Source organism: Colletotrichum aenigma (genome assembly GCF_013390185.1).
Source record: "Colletotrichum aenigma strain Cg56 chromosome Unknown KSG_Cg56_contig07, whole genome shotgun sequence".
Taxonomy (NCBI): domain Eukaryota; kingdom Fungi; phylum Ascomycota; class Sordariomycetes; order Glomerellales; family Glomerellaceae; genus Colletotrichum; species Colletotrichum aenigma.
Genome location: NW_023500913.1, coordinates 1,994,775 through 2,010,621, shown reverse-complemented (window position 1 = coordinate 2,010,621; position 15,847 = coordinate 1,994,775). Strand labels below are relative to the sequence as shown.

The 15,847-nt window shown below is 54.5% G+C and overlaps 5 protein-coding genes across 5 annotated transcripts; 2 read left to right on the top strand and 3 right to left on the bottom strand.

Moving 5' to 3' along the window:
• Nucleotides 1-713: 713 nt before the first annotated feature.
• Nucleotides 714-995, bottom strand: CGCA056_v010795 (uncharacterized protein; the record flags this gene model as incomplete). Its single annotated transcript, XM_037326042.1, has 2 exons — nucleotides 714-765; nucleotides 814-995. The coding sequence occupies 2 exons, from the start codon at nucleotides 993-995 to the stop codon at nucleotides 714-716; spliced, it is 234 nt and encodes a 77-aa protein (XP_037175495.1).
• A 4,730-nt stretch (nucleotides 996-5,725) lies between these two features.
• Nucleotides 5,726-7,549, top strand: BOT2-0 (Presilphiperfolan-8-beta-ol synthase; the record flags this gene model as incomplete). Its single annotated transcript, XM_037326041.1, has 7 exons — nucleotides 5,726-5,883; nucleotides 5,944-6,009; nucleotides 6,070-6,341; nucleotides 6,395-6,641; nucleotides 6,708-6,741; nucleotides 7,190-7,425; nucleotides 7,480-7,549. The coding sequence occupies 7 exons, from the start codon at nucleotides 5,726-5,728 to the stop codon at nucleotides 7,547-7,549; spliced, it is 1,083 nt and encodes a 360-aa protein (XP_037175494.1).
• A 166-nt stretch (nucleotides 7,550-7,715) lies between these two features.
• CGCA056_v010793 (putative trans-sulfuration enzyme) lies at nucleotides 7,716-8,998 on the bottom strand (the record flags this gene model as incomplete). Its single annotated transcript, XM_037326040.1, has 2 exons — nucleotides 7,716-8,747; nucleotides 8,801-8,998. 2 exons carry the CDS (start codon nucleotides 8,996-8,998, stop codon nucleotides 7,716-7,718), a joined length of 1,230 nt encoding a protein of 409 aa, XP_037175492.1.
• An 873-nt stretch (nucleotides 8,999-9,871) lies between these two features.
• Nucleotides 9,872-10,728, bottom strand: CGCA056_v010792 (uncharacterized protein; the record flags this gene model as incomplete). The annotated part of the gene is made up of 3 exons (XM_037326039.1): nucleotides 9,872-10,243; nucleotides 10,303-10,446; nucleotides 10,504-10,728. The coding sequence occupies 3 exons, from the start codon at nucleotides 10,726-10,728 to the stop codon at nucleotides 9,872-9,874; spliced, it is 741 nt and encodes a 246-aa protein (XP_037175491.1).
• A 1,980-nt stretch (nucleotides 10,729-12,708) lies between these two features.
• On the top strand, nucleotides 12,709-13,583 carry CGCA056_v010791 (uncharacterized protein; the record flags this gene model as incomplete). Its single annotated transcript, XM_037326038.1, has 4 exons — nucleotides 12,709-12,921; nucleotides 13,302-13,348; nucleotides 13,411-13,449; nucleotides 13,502-13,583. The coding sequence occupies 4 exons, from the start codon at nucleotides 12,709-12,711 to the stop codon at nucleotides 13,581-13,583; spliced, it is 381 nt and encodes a 126-aa protein (XP_037175220.1).
• Nucleotides 13,584-15,847: the final 2,264 nt, after the last annotated feature.

Here is a 15,847-nt window from a genome sequence, read left to right as displayed (position 1 = left end):
CCCGGACGTCTTCCGTCGTAGCTCTCGTGACTTCGTGGTCTAGACCAAAGGTGGTACGGGTTACTGGTGAAGTCTTCGTTGACATCGAGGCTGTCGGAGAGCCAGGACGCTCCGAAGTGGAGCTGACAGCACCTGGTTTTCAATGATCACATTGGCATGAGGCAGTGGTGGGATCCGCCACAAGGGAGACAGCTCGATGATACACCCAACAGAGGTTTGATGTCCAGGCCCTGTTCGTCGCATCTTCCACAACTTGTGTGTGCGCACTTGGGATGTCAGCCAAGTGAAGCTCCTGCCACGGGGGTCTCCCTTCCGTGGCAAACTCTGTCGGCAACCCCCCAGTTATTCTGGATGGCAGTTCCACGCACGGGAGACCCGGCGTCCCGGGGCGATCAGAGTTCAGACCCGGCGTTTCGGGGCACACAACGGCGCGCCGGCCACTAGGACTCGGAAACCTCGGGGCCGGCTCAATTGGACCTACGTGCTACCTAGTAGGGGCGATCAATACACAGCAAAAGTAGGAAAAACGTCTAATGTGAAAGAAAATCTAATAAACTCGGATGCTGAATACGAACGCCCTATGCACCATTTTTCCGTGTCGAATGTACTTGAGACCAGAACCCAAGGGTATCTTCACAATCGCCTTTACTTGCGCCTTTTGTCATAGATCATTCATTTGAGTGACCACCGATCCGAGTACGCCTGCGCAGTCGTCACAGCCATAACTGGTCCCAGCCTACGATTGGTCTGCGGTTCTTCCTCATCCTGACGTTTGTTAGTTGAGCATGAGGCAGCAAGCGAATTCAAACCCACCATGGCCTCCGCGTCTTCCTGCCCGTTGTAGTTGAATCCGCGGGTATAACAGAGGCATCGTCTGCAAAGGCCCCAACTCCTCGGAGAATACATGGCAGGTTGGATGCTTGCGCCGAATCAGGCTGTAGTGTCGCTTTACCCGATAAAGTCTCGCTGGTGGCCATAGGAGTTTCGGTTCGCATGGGCAACGTTGTCTTCGACCCAGGCGTAGCTTCAAGTCCTTTGGCCAATTCATTAATAGCTCTAAGGACGCCTGCTGTAGCTGATTTGCGACTCTGCTGTTCCAGCCAACACGCAATATCCGCGTCGTCCAAAATACGGTCCTCGGGTGACTTCTTGTCATAGGAAAGTAGGTCCAATTCGTCATCGCTGGTATTGATCGTGATGCCAAGTAACTTTGGCCTCTTTTCTCCAAGTTCGTAGGGTGGGATATTGTTGGTATTGTCTCTGTTTCTTTTCTGCCGATTGCTTAATGCAGCAGCCGCACAGCCGCCCATAGAGAAATCCTGATTGCTCCTAATGATAATCGTCACATTGATAAAAACGCGAGCTTTGACTTCGAAGAATGGATTCATTGACAATGGAAGACTCATTTAAGAGTTCCACAACAAGGGCCACGGCTTAATCTTTAAAGCAGCTCAGGAGTTACATCATGGGCGGTCATTAAAACCAGATCTCATGCGCAGTGGTGATTGGAAGCCTGGTCGAGACCCACAAGAGCTGCTTCATCTCAGATGAGTTAGAGCAAGGCCTGAGCGAGGCTGAACTGCGCGAGTGGCTCGGTTGCCACAACCTTAACCTGTCTCCGGATACATGGTTGAGAGTGTGGGAAGGATCCACGAGGATGGCCCTCACCACGGTCGTCAGCCCTCCCGGCTATTCCGTTAGACCTTTCGTCTGGCTATGACTCTCTCGATGAGAAGATTGGCGATCACCAAACGAAGATTGCGAGGAAAGAGGCAAGTGTTACGCACGCCGGGCAAGCCGTACTCTGAGGGCTAAAGCAGTCTATGCAGGTCTGCCGCTGTCTGTGGCGCGGACAGTTGAGTTGCGTAGGTCGAATAAGAAGGGAAAGGTAAGCGCGATTAGCGCACCGAGAATAGCTCACAATGGAGACTTTGTGGGTTGACGGGTGTACCGTGTGGCCGATCAGCGTGCCAGCTTTTTGGTTTTCAATGAGCAAGACTGGGATCACATTCCATCAGAAACCGGTGACGACGAGTACCTAGCAGAGCATACATGTGCCCTAAAATGTGCCGTGTCCCTCATTGGATGTCTTGCGATGTAGCAAACATGTCTAGGCAACCACATTTGCCGGTCTACCGGACAGTCCATGATAACCTCGATCGTATATTTTCCGATGGGTCGGCTTCGACCCATTTTCGAGAAAATTGGAGGCCTAGGAAAGCTCGAAGCTGCCAATAAGATGCTTATACTTGCCACTTGGCAGGATTCTTCCACATCGATGCTCTCAACGGCTGATTAGTGCCGATCGGCTTTGCCGCAGGCTGTGCGTGCATGGAAGACAGTGGCTGTCGTTTGCCGCGTGTTCTGGAGGAGAGTATTCAGAGCGGCCCCATCGACAGGCCTCAGCAATTCTGGTATGGCCTAAACTGTTTCTGTATGCTGCTTCCTGTTCCGTCCCTGGTTCTCACATCCTGGGTTGAAGTTGCTCGTGCTGGTGGTATCAGTCGCAGCCTAGAGCGGGAGGGGAGGCAGTGAGGGGTTGTGGCGGCCAAAAAAAGGTGAGGCACAGGAGTGAAGCTAGCCGTTAAGGTCAGCTAGTGACTGACCGAACTTGATTTCGTGCAGGCAAAGACGTGGCGCGGCAGAGCAGAAAAAGGACTTTGGTTGAATAGCAGCTTCGAGGTTGGAATAAACGGTCGAAAGTTGGGAAGTGCTTAATTGAGTTGAACCTTAGTTGAGGCCGAGGTGGGTCTAAGCATGCCAAAGCCATGTGCAATGGTTGGCTCCAGCCACGACACCCTACTGCGCCATGTACCGCGGTGAGGACACTGAGGTAGGTTCTGCGTACGTCAGCCACAGATGACCACGCACAGCGCAGCTCTGGAACGCGACCCCCTGCACCTTCTCCAAGTCGAGGTTAAGAGAGCTAGCTGTGCGGCCGGCCTCTGCTTCGTTTCGTTTCGTTTCACCCCCTCGATATATCGACCTGTCCCCGACAATGCCAACCTCGTCTCCTTCCAACAACATCTTGGAAGGTGAACGCATAGGCCAATGGCACGAATATCGCTCTTGAGATTTCCCAACAAGTTCCGGAGGCGTGCGCGCCGCAACCGAATGGCCACCCTTCTCTTCCTCCTCGCCCTCGCCCTCCTTCTCGTCCTCCCCGCCTACATCGTCTACAAGCCCCCGGCTTTCGTCATCAACCATTTCGCACGGAAATGGCCTGACGTGCTGTGGCAGGTCCAGACCAAGGATAAGATCATCGGCCTCACCATCGATGACGCGCCCTCACAGCACACACCCGAGATCCTCAAGATCTTGAATGAGAACGATGCACACGCGACCTTCTTCCTCATCGGCTCGCAGATGAACGGTCACGAGGATGATATGGGAGACATAATCAAGGCTGGCAGCGAGCTAGGGAACCACGCCATGCACGACGAGGCCTCGCGGTCGCTACCGGTTGGCCAGCTCGAGGCCGAGATACTCGAAGTACGCCGGAAGATCAAGAACCTTTACGACTACGAGGATGTACCCATGCCGGCCAACTACTTCAGACCAGGCTCTGGCTTCTTCAGTGACAGGATGCGGAAGCTGATCGACAAGCTGGGTTACAGGATGGTTCTAGGCAGCGTTTACCCCCATGACGCTCAGATCAGCAATTGGAAGCTCAACGCCAAACACATCTTAAGCATGGCACGGCCAGGCGCCATCATAATCTGCCACGACAGGAGAAGTTGGACAATTCCAATGCTGCGGAAGGTGCTGCCGGAGTTGAAACGACGAGGCTACCGTATCATGAATTTGACAGAGTTGTTGAAGGAGGTTGACACCGACAGATGAGACCATCAGCGAAGATACAAATATCACGACATAGATGCGCGGGGTCCATCTTCAGCCCGCAAGCTCACAGGCGCCCAAGCATTGACGGAGTTGGTGCGTCCCCGGGTCTCCGTCGGTCTAGACGCTGGCTTCAAAGGGCCGATGAGTCTGATGTCTGAGCTGGTCTCGACGGCAGCACGCCGAGCCGCCGATGTGCGGCCCATGTGAGTGCCTTCACCGTTATTCTTGACAATACAATGCAAAGCCACGTTGCGTGTAGAAACACGCGGACGAGCAGTACAAGGCCCATTGAGTCCGCATTAGGTCGCGGGTTGCGGCATGATCGATGGTTACATACCGCCTCCCAAGGATTGATGAGGCATGGTTCAGATATCGTTGTTTCAGAGGTGCCAACCATAAAATTGCGCGCCCGAATACAACGTCGCTTGGTGAAACCCCGAGCAAGCTCGAAATGGGTGGTTCATGGTGCCTCATGCAGGTCAACGATAGTTTACAAGGTCACGACGGGGGCAAGGTAGATCTTGTACGATAGTATGCCACGAAAGGACTAGTAAATTTGTAAGATGCAAGACATGAATATACCGGGAGCAGACCCGGTTTGCGGATGCAATGATGGTCTCGGACCTTGGCTTTTGCAGACCCATGTCAGTGAGACGATGTAAGTAGCCGCAAATCCTTGGAAGACAAAGTGCCGGCGGCTGTCATGTTAAAAGTTCGCTCTGCTGGCCTCTAGAACTTAGAGGTCGTGGCGATTCCTCGGGTATCTGCCTCCGCAGATTCTGCAGAATGTCGAGCCACATGCTCCTACCGTGTCGGACATGCAGCGAGCCAGTCCTTTGTTAGTCGAAGCCAGCTTCAAGCGATGGATGCCTTGTCGCCTGTAACATTCCAAGGTCGACCGACTCCCACCTCTAAGGATGAAATCCGGAGATGCAAGTGAACCTCTGCCAACACGAGTTGACAGGTCTATCACAGCATTCATGTACTTTCCATACCGTATACAAGTGCTGTATATGTCATTGTCTCGCTTCCTTCTCAGTACGCCCGAAGTAGACAGGGGGTACGAAAACCAGAACCCAGGACATCGGGAATGACGGGCACCAAAGGCAGGTGGCGCGCATCAACATCAGTCAAGGAGACATAGCCCCTTTCCATCTCGCGTACGGAAATCCTCCTGACAGTCAACTCCTTGTATTTGGTTTTCTGGAGAGAGCGAGCTCTCAGCTGACCGCAAAATGTTTCCTCCTTGCTCCTCCTCCTGGCAGGGGAGTGGCTAGAAGCTCGAAAAAGTCGATGAGCAAAAAGCTCGGGAGCGGAATTGAACAGCGACCCTACGAAACCTGATATTCAGATTTCATCCCAAGTTCAAACTAACGATACAGAGCGTTATACCTCTAGACCACTTGGTCCTTCACCGGGCTTGGGTGACGGCAACGGGATTAGAGTTGGGTATATAGGCCCATCGCAGTCCTGCAGGAGAAGACAGTGACTATGGTGAATTGTTACTTTTCGCGTTCCGTCCAAGTCTTTCACCTTCCCGATACCCAAGTAATGATCTTCCCCAGACACTTCACCTAGCCCACCACCTCGAGACCAAGGCGAGGTCAAATAGCTCTCCCCCCCAATGCACCAGGCTTCTTGACAAGCAAACATCAGCCCAGTTCCCATTTCGACAGCCGAAGAAAACAGGCCTTGAGATTTGTTTGGGCTTTCTCACAAGGGTGTCTCGGTAATTATCCCATTCAACAGTGGGAAGCAAACATCCAAAAAAGAGCGGATTCCAGTCTAGTCACCGCACCTGGGCTTCACCCCTTTTCCATCTTTTTTTTTTTTTTTTTTTTTTTTGGACTTGCAAAGATCTTACCTTTCCAGCAAGGAGAGGATGGGGCCACTGATTTCAGAAGCCCAGGAAATCCTCGAAGCACTTCGCGGAGAGATTCTTCACGTCCCTGACCTGCGGGAAATTTTCAAGGATTGGCCAGTGGACGCAAACACCAACTACAAGGAAATCATACCTGTTGTCGAAAGCGCATTCGATCGGTTGGTTGCCTGTCTACGAAGAGAACAAAAAACAAAAAAACTAAAACATTGTTTAAATAGCTTGGTCCGGAACCCAGGACTTCGAGAGAAATACCGAAAGGCCAATTACGCCAGATTTGTGAGCCTGTGAGTATCACCATCCCTCTCAAAGCCTCTGCAGCTGCTGACTGAGGCTTACTTTCAAAGATATTACCCACATCCAGACCAGAACCAAATTCAAACTCTTGCGCTCTACATCGTCTGGCTCTTCTGTTGGGATGATGCCATTGATCAGCAGGGTGGCGACCTGAGTGCCAATCTGGCGAGAGCAAAGACACATCGCAACGACACCATCCGTGTACTCAACGAAGCCTTGGGTCTCAGCACCACCAGCACTAATACTCACAATACCATGTGCGATCATGTGAATGCTGAGTTGATTACTATTGGAGCAGAGCTGTGCAAGGCCTACAACTTTGGTGGGAGAATTCATCCTCTTTGTAGGGGACACTCTATGCTGAACGAGACACAGAACAAAGGCAGACTTTCATGCACCAGATGCGCCGCTACATCGAGAACTGCGACGAAGAGCAAAGTCTTCGTCTGCGCGGTACTCTCCCCGGCATGGAGGCCTACAAAGAGTTGCGCCATGGAACGGCGGCAGTCTGGACCCTCTGCGCCCTCATTGAGTACGGCCTGGGAGAGAGCTTCCCAGAGAACATTCGCTGCATGAATGAACTGCAGACCCTCTGGGCAGAGACGAGCAGAGGTATTTGGATGTAAGTAGGTCCTAATACCCATGCAGAGAAGAAGGACAGGGGAGCAAAGCGTTGACATCAGTACAGAACCAACGACATCCTCTCCCTCAAGAAGGAGATTGTAAGTTTCGCTCCTGCCAATTCGTAGGCTATCCCTCCGCTCCACTATTTGCAAACCCTTCCCCTAGTTGGGAATTTCCCTGATCACATCTTCCTGGGACTCGTTTTCATCAGCTTTCGCCGTCCCCTTTCTTCCCGTCCATCGAATTGTCCACCCTTCTACACAACCAACGGCCACTTGCCGCCTCGAAGCCTCTGACGCCATGCACTACCCGTCCTCCTATTCATCTTCCTACAACTGCCAGAAGCATCGGACCATACGATCAAACGAACTAAGGCATCAAGTTCGAAGACCTTGTGCGATATTGCCTATCCTTCTGGCTTGTGTGTGCGCCTTCACTACCTACGTGCCTATCTACCCTCGACCCCTATACCCTCTCCCGCATCTCACCACCTACTTGCCGAAGCGATCACTGTCTATGTGAATACCTCGCTAACAAATACAATAGCCTAAGGACGACAGAGCTGACGAGAGCATCGTCAATGCCGTCCCCATCCTCATGGTGGAGGAGGGAAAGTCGCCGCAGCAAGCGGTTGACGCCCTCCTAGCCGATCTCGCCGTCTCCGTCGCCACCTTCGAAGGCGCCGCAAACACTCTTGCGGAGGCGGCGGGAGAGGGACGGCAGGCGGTGCTCAGGTACTGCGATGCTTGCCGGTGCATGGTCACCGGAAGCATCCAGTTTACGTTAGTCCCCCCTCCACTTTACTTTTCTTTAAGACATGGCTGACATACTTATAGCTTTGAGTCCACGAGGTACAAGCTGACGGGATGCATGAACGCGGACGGATCGTTGGACATCCCGCTGTAAAGAGTGCGGAGACAACGACGGACGACGACGGGGAACGATAGCGAAGAAGACGACAAGCAGAAGGGTTGAGTACAAGGTGTAGGAATACTATTGGAGTAAGAGTACGATTGCTGTGCCCCTTCCCCTCGTATAAAGCTCTATTCTGTTCTGTGTCTGGCCATCTACTCTAAACCTTCTTCTCCTCGGCCAACTTCTTAAAGCCCTGGACCAAATCGTCCCGCAAGTCCTCCCACGCCTCCACGCCGATGCTAACACGGAGAAGTTGCTTGTCACAGCCAGGATCGCTCATTGCCCGCCACTCAATCAAGCTCTCAACACCTCCTAGCGAAGTAGCGTGGTGGAAAAGCTCCATCTTGCTCGGAAGCCTCTTCGCGTCCTCGGCATCCTTTAACCAGATGGCAAAAACGGGACCAAAGCCGCCAGGCATCTGCTTCTTCAACCATTCGTCCTTCTGCAAACTAGCATGGACAACCTTGTCAACGACACTGCCGACGACACCGGTGGGGTTGTTCCTGATCTCGTCGTCAATCCAGCGAACGAGGCTGGTGGCAGACTTGCTCTGCCTCTCCACACGCAGCTCAAGCGTCCGAATTGACCGGACACCGAGCCAGCCCTCCAAGCCTCCCATGACGCTTCCGATGTAGCAACGCTCCTCAATCATGCCGCGAAGCCACTTGTCCGCGCGGGACGGGTTAACAGCCAGCACGCCGCACAACATATCCGAGTGCCCACCAAAGTATTTGGTTCCAGAGTGCATCACGATATCCGCACCAAAGTCAAAGGGGTTTTGCAGTGGCGGCGGCGCAAACGTCGCATCGACAGTCATATAAGCCCCAACCTTGTGCGCCCTTTCGGCATAGTACGCCAAATTACGCGCCTCGCCGGTGGGGTTCAACGGGGTCTCGACGTGCAACACATCACCGGCTTCGAGCTGGTCAAGGGACGCCTCGTCGAGCTCGAGCTGCTTCAGGCCGTTGAGTTTGGTGAGAATGCGAATGACACCGTGGCAGCCGTGGTAACCGCCGCCGATGGCTACGCGCTTCGGGTTGAGGTAGACGAGCATGGCGTGGAAGGCGGAAAGGCCGGAGGAGTAGGTCAGAGAGGGCCCGCCGAGGACGGAGGAGAGAACGGCCTCGAAGCGGGTTGTGTTCGGGGTGGAGTAGCGGGAGTAGACGTGAGAGTCGGCGGGCGCATTGGGCTGGCTACTTGTTAGTCTGGACAGACTCAAATGAGAAAGTGAAGGGCTCTCACGTCGGTATTGTCCCCTGGACGGAGGTCATCGGGGTTGGCGCTGTACTTGAAGGTCGTCGATACGTGAATGGCCGGGGCAACCGCACGATGGGAGCTGATGCCATCGTCGGCGTGGACGGTGCGGGTAGCGAGTGACAGGTTGCGGATGCCGTCCTCCGGGCCGAAGCCTGTGCCGTTGGCGGGAATGTCACCAGCCATTGTAATGTTGGTCCGGGATGGGATGGGATGGCGGGGCAAGTTTTGTCACTGGCTTGGAGGAAATTGTCGCGGGGTGAATGGGCGGTTGACCGGGCGTGAGGTTTCACTCGATCATGGGGTGGCAATGATCTACGACGATGAACAGGTGTTGGGAGCCGCAGTACTTTTATTCCCCATAGAAGAACAGCTGAAAGTTTGACAAGGATGCAATGACAACAGTCACCGGCGACAGAGGGGTTCTCTCTCTCCCTCGCGCGCATTTCCTCTGCCCCTCCATTACGTATCAGAAGGTGGGGTCTCACGAAGGTGAACAAATCCCGAGAAAATGGGTCCTGGTGCGACAAGTGCATGGTGGGATGCAATCTTTGCGATATCACGTCAAACAACGAAGCAGCGATTGGGAAACGTTGGCCGGTCCGACTCCGCTGGGCCTCCGGTATTCGGATCGTTTGTCAATCTGCGCCCTTGAGCTTCCGTGGCGTAAAGTTTCTGATGCTGTGATTCGTAGGGGGTTATCCCGGCCGCACACCTATCGTCACTCGATCTCATCCTCATTCTCTTTCACGCACATGTTGCAAGTCCGCGCAAGTCTGTGAAGTTGTATCTGTTATCATTATCATCAAGAGCTCATTCACGAGACAACCAGCCTCGAAGACGGCGAGCTCATTTTGCCGGGCCTGATTCTTGCCGCTCGTATATGCATAATGCGGCCCAGCCCGACCGGATCGTAGGCTGGCCCAACTCTAATCATGTCATAGCGAATGCGTCCCATTTCCAGGGCCCAACCCAGCCAGTAACGCCAAGATCCTGCGCCGTTCAAAATCTCGCACAGGATATCGTATGTACAAATCGAATAAACAATGCCGCACAGGATTAGCGTACTTCGGTGGTTCTGACAGAGGCCGCTGACTTTGGTCGCTCAATGTCGATTGTGCCAAGTTCCTGACCTCCGCTCTGTCCGCGCTTTCGTCCGGTCAGGAAGCGGGTCACACTTGCGTTTGGGGAATTAGCGCTCTGCTCCTTGTGATCAGAGTCACCGAAGCGCGAGAACAGGCCGCGCTTACGGCTGGGCTGTTGCTTGTGGTCGTCCAGGCCGACATCCTCAAAGCCCTCGTCGGCAGTGGGAAGGTCCCTGTCGGACCTTCTGTCAATCGCGGATCGAGGCAGGCGCGGGAATCGTGCGGAGTCGAGGCTCTGGCGTTGGGGGAGATCGGTCTGGGGGATTGGGGAGCGTGCTGAGATGTCCTGCAGGTAAGTTGCGGTCAGCGGTAGTGTCACGATAACCTCGCATAGATGCAACGCACGAAAGACCGTCTGTAGGAATCGAAAGACTCTCTCGAGATGGAGAAGTGCTCAATCTCGCCGCTGTCGGTGCGAGTGTCTGTAGAGTTGCGACCCGAGCCGAGGTACTTGCGCGGCCAGAGTCCCTTTTCCTCAGTTGGAGATGGCTGCATAGGTGCATTAGCGATGTCTCAAGCACGCCTGAAGATTAAGTGCAAACAAACAGGGAGGTAGACACCGCTATCGTTGACAACGCTCATTTTGTATTCGCCGTTGTCCTGGCTCTTGGATGTTCTCACGCTCAACGAAGACGAGGCCTTGGAGCCCACGGTGTCCTGCTTCTCGAAGCCGGGATGCGACGGGTTCTCGCCATCTGTGCGAGCGGTGTCGTCTGGAGTAAAGGTTGCTGGACCCGGGCGACGGGCGAATGGGTTGCGGATAGTAGGCATGGTGGATGGAGGGGTGGCGGGAACGTCGGAAAGTGCTTTTCGAATGGGTAATGCTCGTTATAAGGCGATGAGATGGTGATTCGAAGACGGGTAATCGTGCCGGGGCGGGTTATAAGTCGGAGAGCGTTGTGCGAGAAAAGTCAGAGCGGATGTTTAAGCTGTGTCCGACATTCGAGGGTGATGCTGGCAGCTTTGTGTTTTGCAAAGGAATAAAGCAGTGGAGCCGGAAGGGCGGGGTGGTAGCAAGGACGTGGATAGACGGGACGGTGATGAACTATATGGGAAGTCTTAACCGTCCGGGCTGCTAGGCCTTGTGTATGGTTGGTCGAGGTTGACGGGTGTGTCTTGGTTTTGGTGTCTAGTAGTGTATTGCAAGTTGCCCGTTCCAAGGGTCTCTCGTCTTGGTGTACAGTAAGGCGGTGGCTTGGTTGCACGACTCGAACTTGGATTGGTCTGGAGCGGGGAGATGGATTTGGTTTGTGGAGGAGAGTTGAGGCGCAAGGCGAAGCAGAAGCAGGAGGTGCGGGTTCCGAGGGTGGCTGTAAGCAGAGGGTGCAGAGGGTGTAGTTGATGAGGACCTCAGACGATGACGAGATGATTAGACGACAAGGTAGTACGGTAGGTAGGAGGCACGGAAGTTGGAAAAGTGAAGAGACCCGGAAGGCAGGAACCATATCATCGGGCGGGAACCTGCAGGTTTTGGGCAGTGGCTTCCCTCATCCCTTGTCTTTGGCATGTCTCCGGTCTTGCTTCTTTTTTTGCCCTTCCCGTCTGTTCCTCTCTCCCCGCCTGTTACGGCAATGGGACTGCACCCCATTCACTTGCAGGAAGCGGTACGCACTACTGCCCCTCAGGGACTAGGGAAGGGGCAGTTTTTGCAGACTTGAAGGTGACGAATGACCTTCTTGCAGCTGCATCTATTGGATCATGAGGTAACGGCACCACTCCGGACCTCGCCTTAACGGGGTCCTTACTTAGTAAGGTACTACGCAGTAAGTAAAAGGTTCCAATCTTTAGGGGACCTGGTTTGGCCTGAGCACCCTCCTGTCTTCATGCTGTCGACCCGTCGTCGAATATCTCACGTAGAGCGACGGACGGGAATGATGTATTCCTGCCGCGGGGAGACGGGAAACTTGGAAGGTAGCGCAACTGCACCGGCGAGAAGACATCGATCTCTACTATTATGGACGGCCCGGGCACTCGGACGCACCGAGCCTGCTGCAAAAGCTTTTTGTAAGGTAAGGTAGGTAGCTGGGTAGGTACGAATAGGGTACGGATACTTGTGGATGGCAAGGGCACCTGGGTCGGCAAGGCACAATGACATGTGTTTGTCCCATGTTTTCCCTGGCCGTCAGCCGCCAACCCATCCTAAAAGGCCCAAGGTTCGTCGGATCGCTACGCAGCGGTACGTTGGAGACCACGCTGATTGCATCAGACGCAAGGTACCTCGCCCTTGGGTAGGTATACTATGTAAGCCCAGCCCGCCTTGCCTTGCAGAGACCCTGCCCTCCCGTCCGCAAAGATGGGGTGACGCTTGCCGTCATCCACCACGTCCGTCCAGCGCTATCCCCGCTACGGCATGCCCTCTCTGCCCTCACTGCCCTGATTATCCTGGCTCCAGTGGTTAAAATGGTCCCACCCAAGAACGACCATCCATCGTGGAGTTGCTGAGAGGCCGAGACCAAGTCACGGGTCCAGACTCGCTTTTTCCAAGGCCGCCATCGCTGCCTTTCTTCAGTCCTATCTGCACGGAGCAGTCACTCACAAGCATCGCAGTGCCCTACAGTACGAGGTCCCGCGTTCCACATCGTACAAACGGTGCGCCCCCGGATGCCTCGGCACCGGGTTTGAAGGAAGTCTGCGCGATCGGCACGCCGGTTTTCCATTCTGCACCCAATGCCACCGCGGACCTGCATCATGTCCGTCCAGCCGTTCCTGATTGACCGCGTCGGAGTCTGATGCGCATCCCGCGCCTATCAGATGGATGACGCTTTCATCGGCATCCACTTCCTTCACCCAACTCGCCCGCTCACCACTTTCCCGGACGGGGAACCTCTTCGGTCAGTCGCCGGGAGCCATATTCTCGCTTTCCGGCGCCAGCTCGACGGTATCGACGAAATTTTGGAATCCTGGAATGCTGTCCAGCACGTGATCAGCACGCCGGTCAACGGGGATGCCGGTGTCGCACACCAAGTCAGCCGGTCGGAACACCCCTGGCATACAGAGAGAGTATCGTCCAATCCGAAAATTGAACGGGAAGGAGTCGTCATATACTACACCGGAGGAAGGCCAGCTTATGAACGAATTGCACCGACGAAGGTCTGGTCGGAAGGACCGACTTTCCGCCAATTGAGGGGAGTCTCACGCCTTCTTAACCAGAAAGCCGGACCTGAAAAAACAGCGAAATGAGAACTTTACCGTCATCGACGATTCCATGCAACATCGGACGCAAGCGGAAGTAACACCTTCCAACACCGTACCGAATTGACTCGAGATCATATCTACTTCCCCCTCCGCCGCCGCGCGACTATTCTCGTTGACGCCGACGATGGCCTCACTCACTTGACCTCAAGGCTGTGTTTGTCGTAGCGGCGGCGCTTCAATCTTCGAAAAAGCTTGAGTAAGCTGCCGAAGACCACACCCTATTTTCGCCGACGCATGGCAGTTTCTTAGCAGCGGCAGCAAAAAATGGCTTGCTAGTACCCTCCGGATTGAGTTATCGTGAGAAGGCAGCCCCGCGTTATGGTTCCTGTCCGGCTGATCGAGTGCGCAGGCGCCCCAACCCATCGTTGCAGACATGGCGTAGCTACATACTTGCGTTTCGACAGCCGACGGCGGCAGCTCCCTTGGCTTGAAAGATACGGTGCCAGGATGTCGGCTCAATAGGCGGATGGTGCCATATATTGCAAGTAACGAGTCGGATTGACGCGACGCTGGAACGGACAGTTAGAAAACTCTGGCGAACAATCTGTTCATGACCTTCTTGTTCCTGTCCTTGCCAACCAAGAGTGGTACCGCTCAGCAAAAGCCGCATTGGGACTGATCTACTGGGCTTGCTGTGGAACACTTCTTTGTCGTGAGACGATCACAAAAACTTTCGGCGAGGCTACGTTGGTTGGTTGGCAGTCGCTTCTCAACGTCGAGTCTCAAGCGCGACAAGGCCTGCCATCGGCGACGCGACTAATCGTCGTCTTTGTTACCCTCTGATCGTAACCACCTGGCTGCCGTGATCATCGGTGTTGCCGTCAGCGGCTCACAATCTGACGGTCGCCTGCGTTTTACTGGCATAGTCAACCCGTGTTTCCGTCGTTTACCCAGGCTGCAGCTTGGACGGACCTGCGTGGAAAATTTGGAAAATTCACCGAATATCTACGCAGACAAAGAAATGGGCCTGCCATTCTCCCGAGAACCTTGAACTGCCCCGAATGTCGACCTGGCATCACAGACGCCTCGACTAAAAATCTGGAGCCGAAGCAGATCATGAAATATAGTGCATCGTTTTGGTTCCCGGTGATTCTCGTGGAAATGTCCTGGCATGTCATGTCAGGACCTTACGATGGCTGCCTCCACAGTTTGTGATAACCCCGTGGCCGTGGTTCTGGGAGCTTGACAAACAACACGCCTCATGGCATATCAATTTGTCAATTTCAAACTTGGTTTGGACCACTTGGTTGCCGTCGACGTGCTCCGATGGCCTACTCGGATTGCATGGCGCTGAGACGCAGGTAATTTCCAAGCGTCCGTGGGAAGGACGAGCCAGTGGCGCCTACGAACCGCATTGACATCAAGCGCCGAGTCAAATCAACTCAAGCAACCCACCTGGCCCGGGAGGCCTTCAACTTGGGCATCGTGCCATCTCACTGTGGTAACGGGACGACGTCTGTTCTCCTCAGTCTTCACTATGGAGCCACATGGTGGCGCGCTAGGCCGGCGCCATGGTATCCAAGCAGCTAAGAAAAGAAGCATATGATTTGATCGACCGTCGAGTGTCCGAGCAGAGCAGACGACTTGCGATGGACTGCTAACGGTCGTCACAAGCAGAGATGCTCAAACACTCCTCCTCGCCGCTAGAGTCGCACTCGATCGTACCCTGCACGTCGCTCGCCAAGGCCAATCGTTGTTTTCAGGTCGAAGCCCTCTGTGCTCCACACGCAATGCGATGCTATGTAGAGCACACACACTGCCGCATACTGCAACATGCGGGAGTCAGACTGGAGATCAACCCGAAAGTGAGATCTCCAGGGGTACCGCGACCGAAGCGGCCCCCGAGGCTGTGCATCGCGTTGCTGCCGGTTCCTGCGTAAAACCGCCCGCTTCTCAACTGGCGTGGGCCGCATTCAAGTCTAAGGTTCCTTTGCAGCATTGCGAGAAGGCAGCACACCAGATGAGGTACGCCAGCAGCCGGCCGGAAAGCGTGGCCAGTTGAGTCGCATGTCAGGCCCCAAAATTCCAGCGGCCTGGGAATGCAAAGTGACACGGAAACTCTAGAATCAAGCACGTTCACGTCAAGACAAAAGCGCACAGAGCCGTGGCAGCCAGCGAACAATACTCAATATCACGAGAACGTGGCAGAGGGTGGCTTCACTCTCGCCGCAAACATGCATGACAAACACACAGCACCCACCCTAAGCCAAGATACTGAGTGGGAGCGAGCAGCTTCTCGTGGGTCCCGGTCTGGAAATCAGGTGTGGCTTGCCTGCCGCGCTTCCTTCGGCGCTAAATCAGCAGCTAAGGCTACCCGTCCCGTACCTTACATTCCGCAAACGGCCATTTGAGACCTCTTTCTGTCGTGGCACACTGCGAATGCTTCTCTCGCAGAGTCTGGCGAATCCCCCCGCAGCTTTCAGTGGCGCCAATTACGCATTCGCACCTCAACTCAGCGAGCGTTCGCCGTGCCCAACTTGTCAACCCAGATCAGAGCATTCCGACATGGCGGCGACCCGGCTCAGTGCTGTTGGCCGAGTGTGAGCCTCTTCAAGACGCCATCGGCCCAACGCAAACGGGCATAGTGTCTTGTCGCGATCCACGACATGGGATCTAGATGGAGGAGCAGGGATGATCCAGACTTCCTCTCTGCAGCGGACCATGAGTACGAGAACAGCGCTCAGGAATCGCCCGC